General features: G+C 40.5%; 1 protein-coding gene across 3 annotated transcripts in view; it reads left to right on the top strand.

The window, feature by feature from the left end:
• LOC126402917 (chemokine-like protein TAFA-1) overlaps positions 1-16080 on the top strand; it is a 36414-nt gene extending 20334 nt beyond the window's left edge. For 2 of the 3 annotated variants that reach the window (XM_050065269.1, XM_050065270.1), the window contains exons 3-6: positions 13306-13446; positions 14539-14663; positions 14840-14927; positions 15077-16080. In XM_050065269.1, coding sequence (XP_049921226.1) covers positions 13306-13446; positions 14539-14663; positions 14840-14872 — 299 coding nt within the window. In that variant the 3' untranslated portion in view covers positions 14873-14927; positions 15077-16080. Of the gene's footprint in view, positions 1-13305; positions 13447-14538; positions 14664-14839; positions 14958-15076 lie in introns of all 3 variants that reach the window. The other variant, XM_050065271.1, reaches the window with a different exon arrangement.
• Positions 16081-17754: the final 1674 nt, after the last annotated feature.

Genomic DNA, 17754 nt, shown 5'->3' with positions numbered 1-17754 from the left:
ATTGTGGATGGTCTGAGTCCTAGGCAAGATGGCCGCCAAGCAGTAGACTAGTGTTGTCAACTAGAATTACTGCTTCATGGTTGTATGCATTTGCAAACCAATCAAGTTGCAGTTACAGTTTACATCCATCTCTGTGAAAACATGGACGCTCCACACGCAGCTTTCCCCAGCAGCACAGAAGATATATACAACCAGCAGTTTTAAGGTCAACATCCAAGATTTTGTCACAAATTCAGAGTGATGGCCAGAGAAGTGTTTTCTGCAGAACATTATGATGTCACAGTGAAGTTGACCTTTGACCTTTTGGATATAAAATGTCATAATGTCATCGTTATATCCTGTTAGACATTTGTGTGAAATGTTGTCATAACTAACATATGAATTCTTGAGTTATGGCAAAAAAACGTGTTTTGTGAGGTCACAGTGACCTTTGACCTCCGACCACCAAATTCTAATCAGTTCATTTTTGAGTCCAAGTGGATGTTTGTGCCAAATTTGAGGAAACTCTTCTTGAGATATTGCATTCACAAGAATCTGAAAAAAATCCCTCAAGGTGTTTATGTGATATGGGTTCACAAGAATGAGATGGCCGTGCGAACATACATATTGACGGATGGATGGACAGCCCCAAAAAATAATACCTCCAGTCACTGTTGCTGGCACAGAGGCATAAAAATACTTAATCATAGTTATTCTGAATATTTGAAACGGTTTCAGTACTCATTTTCCGCAGTATCAATCATCTCCCGGACGAGTTGGCACACATTGCTGCAGTTCCTCCATAGTTCCGCCTCCTTTCAATCACTCACAGTGCTGTGTTCTCATCACTCACCTCATCACCTAGATGCATACAGGCTTTTGCAACACGGTTTTGTTTTTGACTTGCACTTTGTTGCATCTGAATGCATGACAATCATGGAGGGTATGTGTGAATATGTTTTCATTAACGTAAAAAGGTTTTGGTTATAGATCATGTTTACTACAGTCATTCTGCTGTTCTCTGATACGAACCAAGAAAAGAGAAGTCGTCACTGTCATGTTCATATTTATCTTTTTATTAAAATCTAAAAATGTATACCCTCAATGTCAATTTCCCCCTTGTTATTGAAAATGGTATTGAATATTGAAATTGTTCAAGATATTGTATGTCACAGCATAAAACTGAAATCTGAAACAAAAAAAAGTTTCAACATATCAGCTATGTATGAAACGTACAAATGTAAAATATCTGTAGTTGCAGAAACTTACTATGCCAACATTTATTCTGGCAATTGGGTTGAAATATTTTAGTCGACTTATGACCCATGTTCCTGTACCAGACCAGACGGCAATCAGTCCTTTGATGTGAAACTCTACAATGATGCTCTTGGAAATTTAGAAAAGCTGCAGAGTGGGTACAGTAAGACAGGAGAGTATGACAGCTCGCTATAGCATGAGATGATGAAAATCATTAGACAGGCCTGTTATTGAGGTAAGTTATTCATTCTTGACCTTGACAACAGCAGATAAGAAAACAATCTCAACAAAAGATTATTTGTGATATATCTACTTTATACTTAGAGCTGAGTGCTTCTGCCCAGTCTGCATTTACTATTCAAATCAATGTTTTTCTAAAGGTAAACATAAATACAGAAATGATGGAGTTACGAAATAAATCTCACAATGAGGTTAATTTGAAAGTGGAGCTTTCAATCGTATCACATGAACTTCACCAACAGATGGCATTTTTACCTCGATGTAATAGACTTGTAGATGTTTAAGTAAAGGTAAAAAATATACTTAAAGACACAGATCCTTTCCTCAAGTAAAACTAATAATACAGCTATGGAAAAATACTCTGTTTCTCTATTACAAATAAAAGCAAGTTAAAGTGAATTAGTTTTACAAGATAAAGTATTTTCATGAAACTTTACTAAAACCTACACCTACGGCCAATTAAGAGTCACAAATTAACCTGCATGTCTTTGGACTGTGGGAGGAAGCTGGAGTACCTGGAGAAAACCCACGCTGACACACAGGGAGAACATGCAAACTCCATACAGAAGGGCTCCCACACTCCGGGCTTGAACCCCTCACCCTGGGCGGCATGGTGGCGCAGTGGTAAGCATTGTCGCCTCACAGCAAGAAGTCTCAATGTTAAAAAGACAATTCTGGCCAAAATTGTCTTTTCATAAAGTGAGCAAAAGAATACTTCTCACATCTATTTCGAAACATGTGTACAAGTTTTCACAAAGTGAGTGAGTGAATAAATCTGCTTAAAAATTCATTTTTTTAACCTGTTTTTAATTTAAATGAACCTGTCCAAAGAACTGACTGTATCTTATGAAACAAGAAAATAAAAACACATTGCTGCACTAGAATTATGAAAAATGAAACTTGTTTTTTGAAAGTACCTGAAACAAACTGATCTCCACTGAAAGTAAAATAAAGGTAAAGGTAAAGAAGGACATTTTTAGCGGGAACAAATGCATCATAACTTAAAAGTTGGTTATATGTTTTGAAGTAAAAATCTTGGTCTGCCTACAGATAGTCTAAGGGTATCTATAATGTTTCAACAGATTATTATTTAAGATTTGACAATTCAAGTGTTTCTCTTTATTCTGTAGAAGTGTTACCTGTTTCCCTCTGAAATGTAGTCGAGTGCAGGTGTAACGTATCATGAAATGGAAACACCCAATTAAAGTGCAAGTACCCCATATTAAGTGCAGTACTTTAGTACATGTACTTACTTATATTCCCATACAGTGAACAAGTACAATGCCATGACAAATGGGCAGACTCCATCTATTGGTGAAGTTCATGTATTATAAGACTGACAGCTCCAGAATGCGTCAGCATGGACCTTCTGCTGAGATTTATTCAGTGACTCCATCACTTTTGTATATATTTTTAACTTGTAGAAAAACCTTGATTTGAATTGTAAATGCAGACTTGAGACGCACTCAACCTTAAGCATAAAAGTATAAATAAATAAACCTTGTGGTGGTGAGACTGTTTTCTCAACTGCTGTTTTCAAAGTCAAGAAAGAAAAACTTATCTCAATAACAGTCCTGTCTAATGATTCTCATCGTGACGCCATAGCAAACTGTAAGACCCTCCTGTGTTACTGTACGAACTCTGCAGCTTTTCTACTGTTCGAAAAACATCATTGTAAAGTTTCACATTAAAGGACTGATTTCCTTCTATTGTATAAGAACATGGATCGTATGTCTACTTGTGTTTTCCAAAACTGGTGAATTATTTTGTCCCTTAATGTCAATAATGTGAGTTATAATATTTGAGCCCAGAATTTAACTTCACACAAAAAGGAAAAAGCTAAATTTAGATATATTTTGGACTTATCTTAACCCCATTTTTCAGTCCTTCTTGTTCCTCTTTCCTATTTTATTCTATTTTTTGCCTAAAGTGACTCAGCGTTACCAACTGGAGGTGTGCAGATTGAAAAAAGTGCGCGGTTAGGGAGGCAGTGGGGCATCTAATGAAAGATGCTATCAAACCAGAGACAAGAGTTGAGAATAAGTAAAAGCTCTAAACTCTCTTTGCCTCACATCAGTCTCATACTCTGTACTGAAACTATGTTAAATTGCATCGTCCCTATGAAATGAAATAAAGAAAGCAAGAGAATTGTATTTTGGGAAATGCAGGATCCAGTGTTTTGGGACTTTGACCCATAAAAGTGTCTTCACTACTGTGTAAATGTAAATATTACAAAAACAATTTAGCAAAGCAATTACATACTTTTGCAACTGTTTTCTAAATGAACATTAAGTCACACGGAGGCGCTTTCCAATTTGATTGCAATTTAATTTGGCTCAACATTACGATGGAGCTGGTGCTGAATTTTTGATCATTCATAAAAATGGACAACATCAACAACAATACACAACATCTGTAAGCGTACAGCTCATTAAAAGGCCTTTGGTCCACTTGATCAGAGAACAAGTCACTTTAATCCGAGACTAAAGCCCTTTTTACAAAGGGATCCAATGATAGGGCTGCACCACAGACCCTTCATTACGCTACCTTTGCTTTGCTACCAGCATACAAACAAAAATGCAGACATATTGCCGCCCCAGTGTGGCATTTTAACATGACAGCATTCTGGAACTGTGACGGGCAGGATGTGTAAAGGCCCTCACATACCAAGCTAATGATCGGCCATCGGTCAAAGCTGGGCCGTTGGTAAGCATCTGCCACCCTCGTTAGTGCGGTGCGTCCCACATCGTTGCCCCTAGTCACGCCCTGTCTGCCTTTTTTTTGCCAATTCAACATGTTAAATTAGCGTCAGCATTGGTGAATGAATACACTCTGATTGGCAGTTCAGCTCAGTGCGCAAGAGAATAGAACCTGAAGTGAGGAAAGTAAACAAAAAGCTAAAGTCGAGAGGGAGAGAGATCAAAACAAACTTGTTACATAAGGTAAGAATATTCTTCTTTAGCCACTGAGCTCTTTAGCAGAAATGTCTCCTGATGGTTTGTGTTATTGTTCACTGGCGCACAGTAAATACGATTGTATTGTTAATGTGTTAACTGGCTAACTAGCGTCAAGACGGCCTTCCGGTTTCCTTTAAAGAATGAGTTAAGTTGTTTCCTGTCACACAGGCGCAGAACGTATATGCTGGTTGACTTATGGCTATAATTGTTGTGGTGTGTTCATGTGCAACTTTTAGGGTGACCATATTTTGATTTCCAAAAAAGAGGACACTCGGCCGGCCACAACTACTTAAATGATACTCGCAGTTTACTCAAAGATGCCTTATCATTTTAATATATTTAAAATTTATATGTATGGATAGAAAATTCAGTTTTATTACAAAATAATATCTCTCAAAGACAGAAATACAGATAGGCCCCTGTAGGGGACACATACACACACTAGAGTGTGGCGATCCAAGCCTGACGGTACCCGACGGGTCGGGCCGGGTTTGGTCAAAAATGTAGAGCTACATTTTTGACCAAACCCGGCCCGACCCGTTATAGCTATATAAATTGTATTCAGGCTCGGGTCAGATTCGGTCAGCTTTCAGTGAAAATGTAGTGTAAAAATAAATAAAATCCTATTGTCCGGCCTGTTAAATAGCCTGTAACCACTGTGTGACACAAACTCAGTGCTTTGGGCATTAAATAATGTCGGGCTCGGTTCGGGTTCGGCAGAAATATGCGGCCTGTGCTGTGCTCTAACACACACACACAAACACACGGAAAACCGGACATTATCATCAGTTTATAAAAACGCCCCGGATGCCCCGGACGCCCCGGACGGGACGTGAAAAGTGGACATGTCCGGGCAAAAGAGGACCTTTGGTCAGCCTAGCAACTTTTTCATCTGAGACACGGCAACATGAGGTGACACGGCAGGGGGCTTTTGTCGCTGCTAGTTCTCTGAAGTCAGTTTGGTGTGTCAGCGTCTGCCTCTATAGTGTGACATATGACATCTCTCAGTGACAGCTTACCAGCTCCAGTAGTTGGGAACACACTGGCTTATTTACATTGATTTTAGCTTGGCTCTTTATTAGCTGGTAACTAGCTTGTAGCAGTCCGGACCACTCTGCAGAAGGAAGAATGGAGAGGCGTTCGGATGCCGTTCACCAACAATAGCTTTATTGCAGCCCTCACACAAAACAATAAACATGGCCTTCTCATGAGGTTTAACAGAAGCCCTGAGCTCATCTAGACACTTAATTCTGCTGCTAGCGTCACACTTTGCTCCCTGACATCTTCACCATGACACCCCGAGTGAGCTGCTTCCCTCCACATACACCATGAAGCACACGTCACACCCTCACAGGTTAACCACAAGGCCACCACCCTTAAAGGGGAAAAGGGGTGAGTGAGTGACAGCTTTCTAAACAGTAACATGGCAATAAAAATCAGTCCCTATTAGTTGGCACTTGATCTCAGCTTCTGCTCGGTGGGTAAGATGCTCCTGGAACCTTAGTGTCAGTTTTTGGATAATCCAGTGGCTCTTCTTTGTCTTTGAGTTAGCTGCTAACTGGTGCTAGCTGTGTTCTAAATCTCCCAGCGGTGGGTCATGCACATTTTCACACCTGTCCCATCCTTCCAGCTGTCCCCTGTACAACTTTTAGAATTCAGTGCTGTTACTACCTCCGCTGCCAGCTTACAGGCAAGAAACCTCTGTACCACCATTTTGCAATCGTACCTGGTATACAAAACAGCAAGGCAGAATAATGACACAAAATTTCCTGCCTTGAATAGGCAGTGTAAAAGGGGCTTAAGTCAAGGCTGAGAGTAAATGTAGATGAAACTGAAAACAGAAAATTTGAACCATGGACTGCAATATGGAGGAGGATTTTGTTCCACAGCCAGAGGAGACCAACAAGAGAAATCTCAGCACAGGAAATAAATCAACATAAGAAACCAAAAAAAACACACCAGGAACAAATCATCCCAGAAAACATGACAAAACCTCCAGTTATGACTTTTTCGGCTCCTTCAGGCCTGAAAATGAGCCGTGCCCTGTTGGGCGCAGGTTGTAGGTGGTCACCTTGTTTCCTGACAGCCTCTGTTCCCCGGTTCAGAGTAATTAAGAGGCAGGAGCACAGAGCATGGCAACAAAAACAGGGCAGTTCCAGTTGAGACCCTCTGCCTCTATGTGACCTCTGACCCCACCAATGACAACTTCTGTGTGACCCTTGTTCCCTGTCAGTCAAAATGTTGCTGGAGAGTCAACATAAGCTGACACACACATACACACACACACAAACACTGAAGCTGTCATTTGGGAGACTGACTTTGTCTCTGATAATGGGGGGAAAATGGAAATACAGAAAACAATTATACCCTTGCATGGCTCCAGCCTTCACCTGATGAGAGCGTTCATCTCCAGCCATGTTATCCTCCGTCTCCCTCTGAAATATTTATAATGCAAAGATGGGGTCTCGGAGCATGCAGCGTGTTGTACTTGCAGGCTGAAACCATGGGTGAACTTCAAGTGTTGCATTGCTTTTGTTTAAAAAAGGTACCCTGCACACCTGCCAGCTGGCAATACCACACTGATTTGCATTTTTATTTGATTTTAATGTATTCTTCGGAGGTGATGATTTCCAAATATAGAGTATCCCGATTCTTTGCTCTGTTTGCTAGCAACAAGCAATGCAAGTTAATTCTGTTGCGTAGTGTGTTTTTAATAGATCAAAGAGGAAATCTAGGGCTGTCTTATGCAATTAAGGAGATGCATTAAGAAGAACAAACCCCTGTGGGCTGTTGTTTTCAAATGATGCCCCACTGCTTCCACTGGTACATCACGATTAACGTTGTGCAGACATGCCCTTTTGTTGAGTGCATCAGACAGCAGGCAACATTCTCCCAGACCAGATACAAGATCTGGATATTTTTCAGTTAAACCAAAGGCTGTTGATGTTTTCTGAAACACAGAGCCAGGAGTCATGATAACCCTGAGAAACACAACAGACTTGGCAACAAGCAGGAAAAAGACATGCTTTCTTAATTCTCTCCCATCCTGTATTCGAATTTGGCTATTAATTTTGTTTCTTAAAACCACCATGTCCAATCAACACCTTGACACTAGTTCTGTTTATTATTACTCGTCATTTACCTCAGTGTGAGCAGATTTACAACCAGACGCTGCACGTATCCAGCATATCCACCCCCGAGAAACACTGAATCCTGACAGAACTGCAATCAAGTTTATCATTATCTGATTCTCTTTAAGTTGTAAGAGACTTTTATTTTGTGGTGTGATGTTGTAGAGATGAGAGAATCAAATGTGAGATGAGCCGACTGATCTACTTCTATCCAGAGGGTCAAGTGGGGCCCTGTTGGTTAATCCCCACAGGAACTCACATGATGGTTCAATTATATCCAGAAACTGACACTCAACTCTCTCCCTCTGTCCGCTCTGAATTTAAGCTACTTTATGGCTTAGTTTGGCTGGTTTCACACTGTGGGCTGAACAAATATTATATGTAATGCAATGATCTTCACTGTGGCAAACTGTTTTGTTTTTTAACTGAAAAAATTAGTGCATAGACACTCTTATTATCCCAAATGACTTGTTGAAATTCGTGATTCAAAGCTTAACGGTAACACTTCATTTCAGCCCCCATTTAGCATTTATAGGTGGTAATATAAACACAAAATATACATATATTTTAAACCATTTTATGGCTGCAGCTGTTTGTAGATTAATTGGTTGACAGAATATAATCCTGCATCAATTCATATTTGAGTCATTTGACGCTGCTTTTCGTTGTCATATATCGGGAAAACTCGCCTAAAAAATAGGCGATAGACTCCTTTCCCATTGCCAGTAGATGCCCTTTGCTTTTTCTTTTCTCGTGTGTCACGTTCAATGTCAAGAATGTGCTGGGTAACAGGTTAATAAGCAGTAGAAAGCAGCATGGAGGCCAGTGAAATTGTTACTGGGATTTCTTTTGTCTTTCCTTTTTTAATATATTCAAACTCAGTGCCTACTAATTTGGAGAAATGTTTGAGTGCTGCTTGGACGGTATTTGTAGCTGAGATAAGAGAGTCACAGAAGTTGCTGATGGTCACGCCAGAAAAGGGGAGAAAATTCGTGTGTCCACTCAGCTGTCATGTTTCCACCACTTCTGATCACAGCTGGAGGCTATCAGTATCTGTGACTGTTTCAGTCATTTTTCATGGAATAAACACTGACTGAAATCTTTCCAAATAAAGACAAAAGACAGATGTCTGTGTGTAAGAGTGAGTTTTTTGTCCAGTGGGAAAGGGTGATAGTAAACTCCTTAGGTTCAGTACTGTTTGTTGAATAAAACAAGCCGTCTGAATACCCTGCATTACCTCAGGGGAAATTTTCTACTTTTTACTATTTTTTGCAAAATAGATAGAAAGAAGAAATAGATAGAAAATCATTTGTAGACTAATCCATAATAAAAACAAATGTTACTGCTTTAAACAGTTTTTTAAACTCCATCTACAGAGCATCCATAACTGTTGTTCAAAGACTTCATGGATGCTGGATGACACAATATAACACAGTTGTAATCACATATAATGATCTATGATTACGCATGTGAATTAAAACTTACACTGTGTTACAAAAAGTGTTCATACACGAGAACAAATCACTTACATGCTAGTCTCAAAATGTTTCCAAGTGAACTTAACATACATGTGGACACATCATTAGGGCTTCAACTAAAACTCATTATTGATTAAGCTCTTGTTTTTTGGTACTATAATTATAAACATATGATTTAGTTTATGAAAAGCTAGTTTAGAAAAAAAAAAACATTTAAAGCTCTGAGTCCAAGATGACACCTTCAAATGTCTTCTTTTAGTCGACCAACACTCACCAAACTAGTAACAGTTTATTTTAACCTCCCATATTTTGCATTCATTAGCCATATACAGTAACATCTAATAACAGGTTAGAACGCACTTACATGTAGCTGTATGACAATATAAAAACAAGTATTTCTTACTATAATTAATTAAATCTTAATATATTGCTTGTACATGCTAAATGGGGAGGTGGGGTGGACTTCAAAGACTAAAGATGCAGCAAATCCCAACCTAATTTATGCAAACCACCAATACTTTACATCTGTATGTTATTATGTAGCAGATACATCGAAACATTATGTTTCTTTACCTTTCAACAACACTGTGGTTAACATGTGGTCAGATTTAGGCACAAAAACCATGTGTTTATGGTTCAGAAATGATCATATTTTGGCTTAAAGTACCTGGTTTTGGTGGCACTATCCCAGCTGGAAACGCAGCTCTGTCTCTATAGGAACACCCAACATCTGGTGGCTAAAAAGCTGCTGGAAACACAGCACAGTCGCCATGATTCACTAAAGGAAAACCACTTTTGTTGTTTGACTCGAACAGTGGTCTGCAGTTTGGCAGCTGTCTCATCGAGGTATCATACAATCCACTATCCCCTCCATCTCTCGATGACATTGTCAGCTCATACACTACATCACTTTAGAAACGTGTACAAATGTAACGTATCCATTGTTTGCAGAATCATACAATGCCATTCTTCTGCCGATCGGGCTGCAAATCCTCTCATTTAGGAGGCTGGAACAAGAAAATATTTGGAAATCTTAGTTTATCAGACAACTAAGAGTATCAGAATTGTCACAGATTAATGTTCTCTATGTCAACTAATCAATTAATCCACCACTCGTTTCAGTTTACATATCATCATACAGCATGGTTACAACTACATTATGTTGCCTTTAAAGCATTGATCATCAATTTATATTCCAGCTATAGATGCTTCATATAACGAGCTATAAAGAAGGCGTTGTAGTTATTGACAAATAAAAATATCTTTATATCTGCTCAAAACTGTGTCTCTGTTTATACGCTGCCTCTAAATGCCAATTAGAGAATGTTGAAATAAGGACTAATTAATGTCACCACTAGGCTTTTATATTGATTGAGTTATGACTGACTAAGCTGCAGTAATTCTAAACTGTTTGCTGCCTTAACTACAGCAGGTTTTCTCTTAAGATAGCACTCCTGCCTCTAAGAAACTGCTCAGCATCAGGAGGGCCTCACAAACCAAAATATTCAAATGTAGTAAAGCGATATATGCAAATCTAGCCATGACACATTTCACAAACCCACAGCTCATTGTCAAACATTACTTCAAATCACTTTGCTGGCAAAATACTGGCTACGTTTTTCCCGTCTCTCTGCTCTTTCTCTCCACAACCTCCTTGATCTTGTGTCACGCTGACGGGTGTAATTGTCAGATGGTCCTTTGCTGCAGAACTCTCATATGTGGAGAGTTTGAGCGCAGTGGGTGGGAGAGGCCAGCGGTTGAGGTGGGTCGAGTCCGCTCGGTCCAGTCCTCTCATCCTTCAGGGCAAAGCCAGTAGCCTGGTGATAATTGCATGCTGGAGCCAGTGTTCATATTCATGATAACCCTGAAGCAGGCCTCTCCTCCTGCGAATAGATGTCATTTTTTTTTCTGTCCGCTCTCACACATCTCTTCATCAACATTCAACGAGCTGCAGGGCTCGGAGAGTGTAAAGCACAATTATTCTTGTTTACAGCAAACTTGTGTAATGTTTTACAGTTATTTTTATTGCAGAAAATATACCCGAGTGTATGCAGAGAGAATTTCTGAATATGGACAGTGTAGATTAGGCATGAGATACATGACATGAAGATACTTCCAAATAGATTTTGATACATATTTAAAAATTTTAACATGTAACATGGATAAGACAGTTCGTGGTGGATGAAGTATTCAGATCTTTTCATGAAGTAGGAAGAATACACTGTAATAAAATACACTGTTATGAGGAAAAGTCCTTCATTCAAATTCCTACTTACATAAAAGTACAGCAGTATATCAGTTAAATGCACGCAGCGTATCAATGTTGACGTACAGGTTGTGATTGTAGTAGGTAGACTGTACAAATACATGAATGTCTAGTCAGTATTTTACTGATGTATCTGGTTGACATGGAGCTAATCTTATATACAGTAAGGTAGTGTAGTCCAGAGGTTCCCAACCCCGGGGTCAAGTCCCTCCAAAGGGTCATGAGATAAATCTGAGGGGCCAGAAGATGACGAATGGGAGAGGAAATGAGAAGTTCTGTTACACACATTTGTTTTCTATTTATGTCTGCTAACAACTCATCCAAACATGACAAGAGCCAACAACCAGACGAGACTTTGTAACAAGGGGTTTCAAGCCAAAAAAGTTATGACATTCAGAAGTTATAAAACAACAGAAATCAGTAAAAAAAAATGTCCATCAAGTCTCTCAGAAACCAAGATGTTCCATGTCTTATTTTGTCCAAGCAGCAGTCCAAAACTCAAAGATATTCAGTCAGTCTTTGAGCCCACCAGCTAACAGCATGACAACAATAAAGCCTCTAGAGGTTATGGGACAGTGTTTCATCCTGCAGATTAGGATTGCAGCAATATACTGGTTTTAAGGTATACCATGATATAAAAGTTGATCATTATCATACCGTGTACATTCGCTTATCTACGATATTGAACTGTACACAGAATCTCCCCTTACGTTAGTAATTTTCTAAGGGGAGACTTTTTACACATACTTTCAATAACCAAACCGCTTCAAGTTTCAATTATAGTAATGAAACATTTGTTCAACCAACAATAACACTTCCATTTTCCTTCCTTTAAGGATCATTCTGACTGATAATAATATATATTCTGTAATACCATGATAGCATGAAACCACGATATGTTCTAAGACAGTTATCATACCATAAAAATCTCATACTGTTGCATACCTAATGCAGATAAATTAGAATAAAGCTAATCAAAACTTAAACTGTCATCAGAAGATAGCTGATGGGTTCTGAGACTGCATTTCGGTCAATGCGTTCTTTTGCTCTCCACAAGGACTGTTTACCTGTGGGCAAAGGATGCCTGCTCAAACATGATTGGCAAATACTACTTGGACTACAAATGGAAACCAGAATGACTTCGATACTAAAATCTTGTCCTATTGCCCACATATTCTGCATACACATGCAGATTTCTGTTTATTGAGATTAGCATTCGGTCTAAAGAGTAAAGAGTAGAGTAAAGCAGGAAATCCCTGCATTTGCGATTCATTTTCTCACTATCAATTTATCGATTCATTAGATTACCGTTACGGCCCTGATTTAGAGAAATAAAAAGTGCAGTGTTTCTCTCTGGAACGTAAATTAGAAAAACCTAATTTTTATCTCCCCCTCTGGCAGTGAGAGTAATTACACAAACTCTGTGCTAATAACGACTGCATGTGAGCTTGCCAGATCTCCCCGCCGTCTCTTTAGCTTTTTCCGTGAAAATAAAAGCAAGTTTCTGGAGCATCCTCTTGACAAACTTTTCTTGGACACCTCTTAGAATTTTCCACCAAAGCTTCTTCCATACTCCTAGCTGCTGCTCCGTTGCTATGGTCTACCTGCCCCTTTTTGCTCTGGCTGGCTGATGTAAAACACATCACTAGTGTGGCAGCGCGGGCAAGTTGCCACAGACACCACATCTCCATTACACTGTGAAATACAGAGACCTTTCCTTGGCGGCGGCAGGCTTTTTCAGCATTGTGTGAACATGTTTGGCAAAGGGTTGAATGTAACAGACATTCATCTATATGTAAACGTCCAGCTTTAAGTAAAGTACAAGTACATCATAGTGATATTTAAATGAGTGCTTGAGGAAATGTACTTGGTTACTGTCCACCAATGATGAAATGTCATCACAGTGATGTGCTCAAACATCCTCAGAGAGATGTGTTTGATCACCCCAGAGTTGCTGAACTAATGTAGCCTGTTGTCTGTTTTTTTTTCCTTATCAGAGGGGGGCACATGTGAAGTAATCGCTGCTCACCGATGCTGTAATAAGAATCGCATTGAGGAGCGGTCACAGACGGTCAAGTGTTCTTGTCTGCCAGGGAAGGTGGCTGGAACCACCAGAAACAGACCTTCATGTGTCGACGGTGAGTATTTTAACAGATAAAGAAAACATGAGATATTAGGTTTTACTACACTGCTGCTCTAATGTTGCACAAGGAAAAACATTCGCTTTGAATGCACGCAGCATTGCAGGAAAATTTAATTCAACTAAACATGCGCTAAAAAGCCAAACCCTGCCAGACAAAACTGCTATGTTTTGTAAAGATTCAAATAAAAGCCTAAGTCACCCATGCAATGCCTTGTCCCAGATAAGATTAACATTACCTGGGATAATGTCACATCCAAATTCTGTTGCTGACAGACAGCAGAAGGTATCTGCAGGGGTAAGCTTTACTCCAACAGTCAAACACAACTGCTGAAGGTAGCACACCTCAGGGAAGAGCAGAAAAATAAAGAATAATATAAAGCAAAGCGATGCAGAAGGAAGCAGCTGTTGATTATATTGGTACCTTGTAGATATCTCATGATGGTTTACAAATGCTTTGACAAATGTCTGCAGCACTGGCTCAATCCCTTGTAAGAAATGGATTTGGCACTCAGGTCTGACACAACTAAAACACATATTGGCTTTAGTAAAACCTCTCACCTGGAGCTTTTATCTTAAATCCTTTTGCAAATATTACTGAAATCTCTGAGCGGACTGGGGGAATATGAGGTTGCTCGATGTCAGCTCTGACAGATTCCTTTCCTCTGTCACACATTACAAACCATTTACTGTCTACTTACCCTGTATTTAAGGCAATTTTCTCTCCTGACGGCAGAAATGTGGCGTGCATTAAAGTCAAGTCACAGTCACATCCACCGATCCACTCACTCAATGAAAAGCCCCGGTTCCACCCACTGCATTCATGTATAACTGCATCTAATAAAGAAACCGCATTGTGCTCGGCAACAGTTTTGCACTGTAACAAGTTGTCTGAAGCGTACACATGTGACGCATACAGCCAAGTTACTTATACTGTCACCTTTAACATTACACATTTGATAATTAGAATTAGACACCCCCGCCTAATGGCCGTCTCTCTGCAAAGTGCCGCTCTGTGCTATCTGGTTTTACACTCTGTTAGAGTGAAAGGCACCTGCATCACCATTTCTCTTGTCTTTGTTGCCTGTAGCATCCATAGTAATTGGGAAGTGGTGGTGTGAGATGGAGCCTTGCCTGGAGGGGGAGGAATGCAAGACGCTCCCTGACAACTCAGGCTGGATGTGTTACGCCGGCAACAAGATCAAAACCACAAGGGTAAGATAACCTCTCTTGACCGCAGGAAACAAGACGTTATGGCAGAAACAGTGGGAGAGAAATGTACAGCGCTGCTACACAAAACAGCAACAGCTATCGGGACTGGAATTTGCTGCAAATTAACTTGTTAACAGCATGGTCTAACCCTTCAATTTCCTCCTCTTTTTCCTTGTCAGAACACTCAGCCATACACAACATCAACATATTAACACTTTGCGGGAAGGACGCGAGGGAACGCCTCTGGTGGGAAAGGTTAATCTGCAGGTCAGCTTCTTCATTTATACTTGGACACCGGTATGCTAATTATTTTCTCCCAGCTGACTTAATTGCTACGCTTTGTCAGGAGCAAACACACACAATTTATATTCATTTCTGTGATACTCACGTCACCCTGTCTTTCCTTCTCGTTCCAGCACTGTCACAGGACCAATTATCACAAAGACAATGAACCTATTGTTGCTTTAAGAAATGTGAACACTTCTCAGATCAAAGTGTAAAAAAAAAAAAGTTGTAGAATACATAAAGCACATCCTGCTCAAGGCTACTGAAAATACTGACACTCCAAGATGCCTGCGGGGAACTTCATCATAACCTTGTAATGAATATATTTTCATCATTTCTTTCCGACTTTGAGATGGAACGTGAGCGTCTGTGCATTTGGATTAATATTTGGAGAGCATCTGACGTCCCTCCTCAGACATCAGTGAGACAGATGTTCACGATGAAGCGCCAAACAGGAGAGGAATACATCAAAGGACACGGGATGAGCAAGTACAGTAGTTGACAGCCCTCAGGTTTTTCTTTTCTTTTTTTTTTAATATCGTAAGAGGAAAAATATTGTACATAAATTGTTTGTCCTTTCTTGTGTACATGAACTTTATTTATGGTGGTGAAAAACATCCGAGTCCCTGAATGCAATCTTATATTTCCTCTTGTTACCCACAAACCCAACACAGCCAAAGCTTGACGAGTTTAAAGGATGTTAAGATAAATAAATGCGTTGCGAGGGAGATGTTTTACAAATACAGCTTGTGTGTCTTGATACTGTACATTTTACCATTTTGTTTGTATGGTACTTGTATGCCTTTGATCACCTCTTAAATGGCTTTACCAGTCGAACTCGGTAACGTGTCCGCTACCCTGAAACAGATCGATTCACCAAAAATGTGATACCAGTAGGTTGTTTTCGATACTTGAAATGCCTTATTTGTGTCAAATCATTCAAATGATAATATTGTATATATGAAGCCATCTATTGATATGTGCTGAAATTTCATTAAAGTCATTGTTCCTGTAACTAACGTGAGTGCATCCTTGGTCACTGCCACTGTAAGCGTCAGTGCTCAGTCATAGTAATCTGAATACACCTTGATGCTGAGGTAGTCAAAACACTGCTTTTAAAGAGAGTGTTTTGGGAAACACCTTTTCCCAACATACCTAACTTACCATTCTTACTAAGAGCTACATGAGAAGATTAATACCACTCTCATGAAGCTGCTGCCAGGCAATGCTAAGTTTAGTTTAGCATTAAGACTGGCAACAGGCGGAAACAGGAAGTCTGACACTGTCCAGAGGTGACAAAATCTGCCAACCAGCACCTCTTAAGCTCCCTAATTAACACATAATATCTCTTCTGTTTGGTCAGACTAAAATGGAAGTGTAAAAAGGACAAGTTGTGATTTTAAAGCAACACGTTCCCCGTCCAAACTTGACGCATGGTCTGTGGCCCCTGGCCTCAGTTACCAACACACTGAGACACACTTAAGCCACAGTATGAGATGCACCTGGCAGCGTGTCAGCGTACACTAATTACTTGCACTGCCATCCATTTTCAACCACCTATCCGAAGCCAGGTCGCGGGGGCAGCAGGCTGAGCAAAGTATTCCAGATGTTCCTCTCCCCAGCAATGCTTTCAAGCTCCTCCTGGGGGACCCCGAGGTGTTTCCAGTACCAGACGAGATATGTTATCACTCCAGCGTGTTCTCGGTCTGCCCCGGGGGCCTCCTACCGGTGGGACGTTTCCCCTCCAAGAATAGCCACCTTAATGTGGTGGAGGGGTTTGCGTGTCCCTGTGATCCTGGATCCTAGACTAATAGCCCCTGGTAGGATCTCCCAAGGCAAAGTGGCCCCAGGGGAGGGACCAGACTAAGAGTGGTTCGAGAAGACCACAATGAAACGGCACATTCAGAGACAGAATACTTTGCCCGGTATGGGGACACAAGGGACCCCCTCTGGAGCCAGACCTGGAAGGGGAGCTCGCCAACGAGCATCTGGTGGCCAAGCCTTGGACCATGGGGTCCAGTCGGACCCAACCCGAGTGAATAACATGGAGCCGCCACCCTGCGGGACCACCACCTGCAGGGACTGGCATTGAGGCCAGGTGCATTATGTGCCAGGCGGGCAGAGGGGCGTGCTGACCCTTGATGTCGCAGACTGGCTTTGGGGGTCTTGCATTGTCTTTTTTAAAATAAACTACCTTTGTTTTTAGGGTCACTTTCTTCGGTTTAGGCAACAAGAGCATGTTGCTGGATTATAAAAAAGAAACTTGAGTCAGCTTAAAATTAATATGTCACACATACTTGCACACAAACAATGGTCTCCAGGGTAAAGGTCTGGAGTTTGTTGGACCTATCCACCTCCACCCCATGGAGACTTTCTCGCTCCGAATACTACAGCAGTTTCTTGGAGCATCAAAAAATCCCGCCGCCTAGTGCATCTTACACCAGAGTTGAGAGCGAGACCGGGTTGTTTACAGAAGGTGAGAGACTGAAACTGTCCTCCCCAAAAAATGTCACTGAAGGTCATTTGCACACACGACTTATTGCGACCCAAATTTACTATTTCATATTGATGGCACCCTCTAGTGGTCATTGTAATTATGACAGTAGCAAAACGAGAAGGTCAGGTGACAGAGTGGTTGGATGGGTCAAAAAACACAAACACAAAGACTTGGACCCAGGAGACCTGTTTAAAACCTAAAGTCAAGGTTGACTTATCTTAAGTTACCAACATACGTAAGGTTACGTTATGCATTTCGCATCCCATCGTTATGTAACATAAAAATGATTGTTTTCCTAAACCTAACCAGTAG

Source organism: Epinephelus moara, chromosome 16 (assembly GCF_006386435.1).
Source record: "Epinephelus moara isolate mb chromosome 16, YSFRI_EMoa_1.0, whole genome shotgun sequence".
Taxonomy (NCBI): domain Eukaryota; kingdom Metazoa; phylum Chordata; class Actinopteri; order Perciformes; family Serranidae; genus Epinephelus; species Epinephelus moara.
This window is presented reverse-complemented; position numbering and strand designations above follow the sequence as displayed.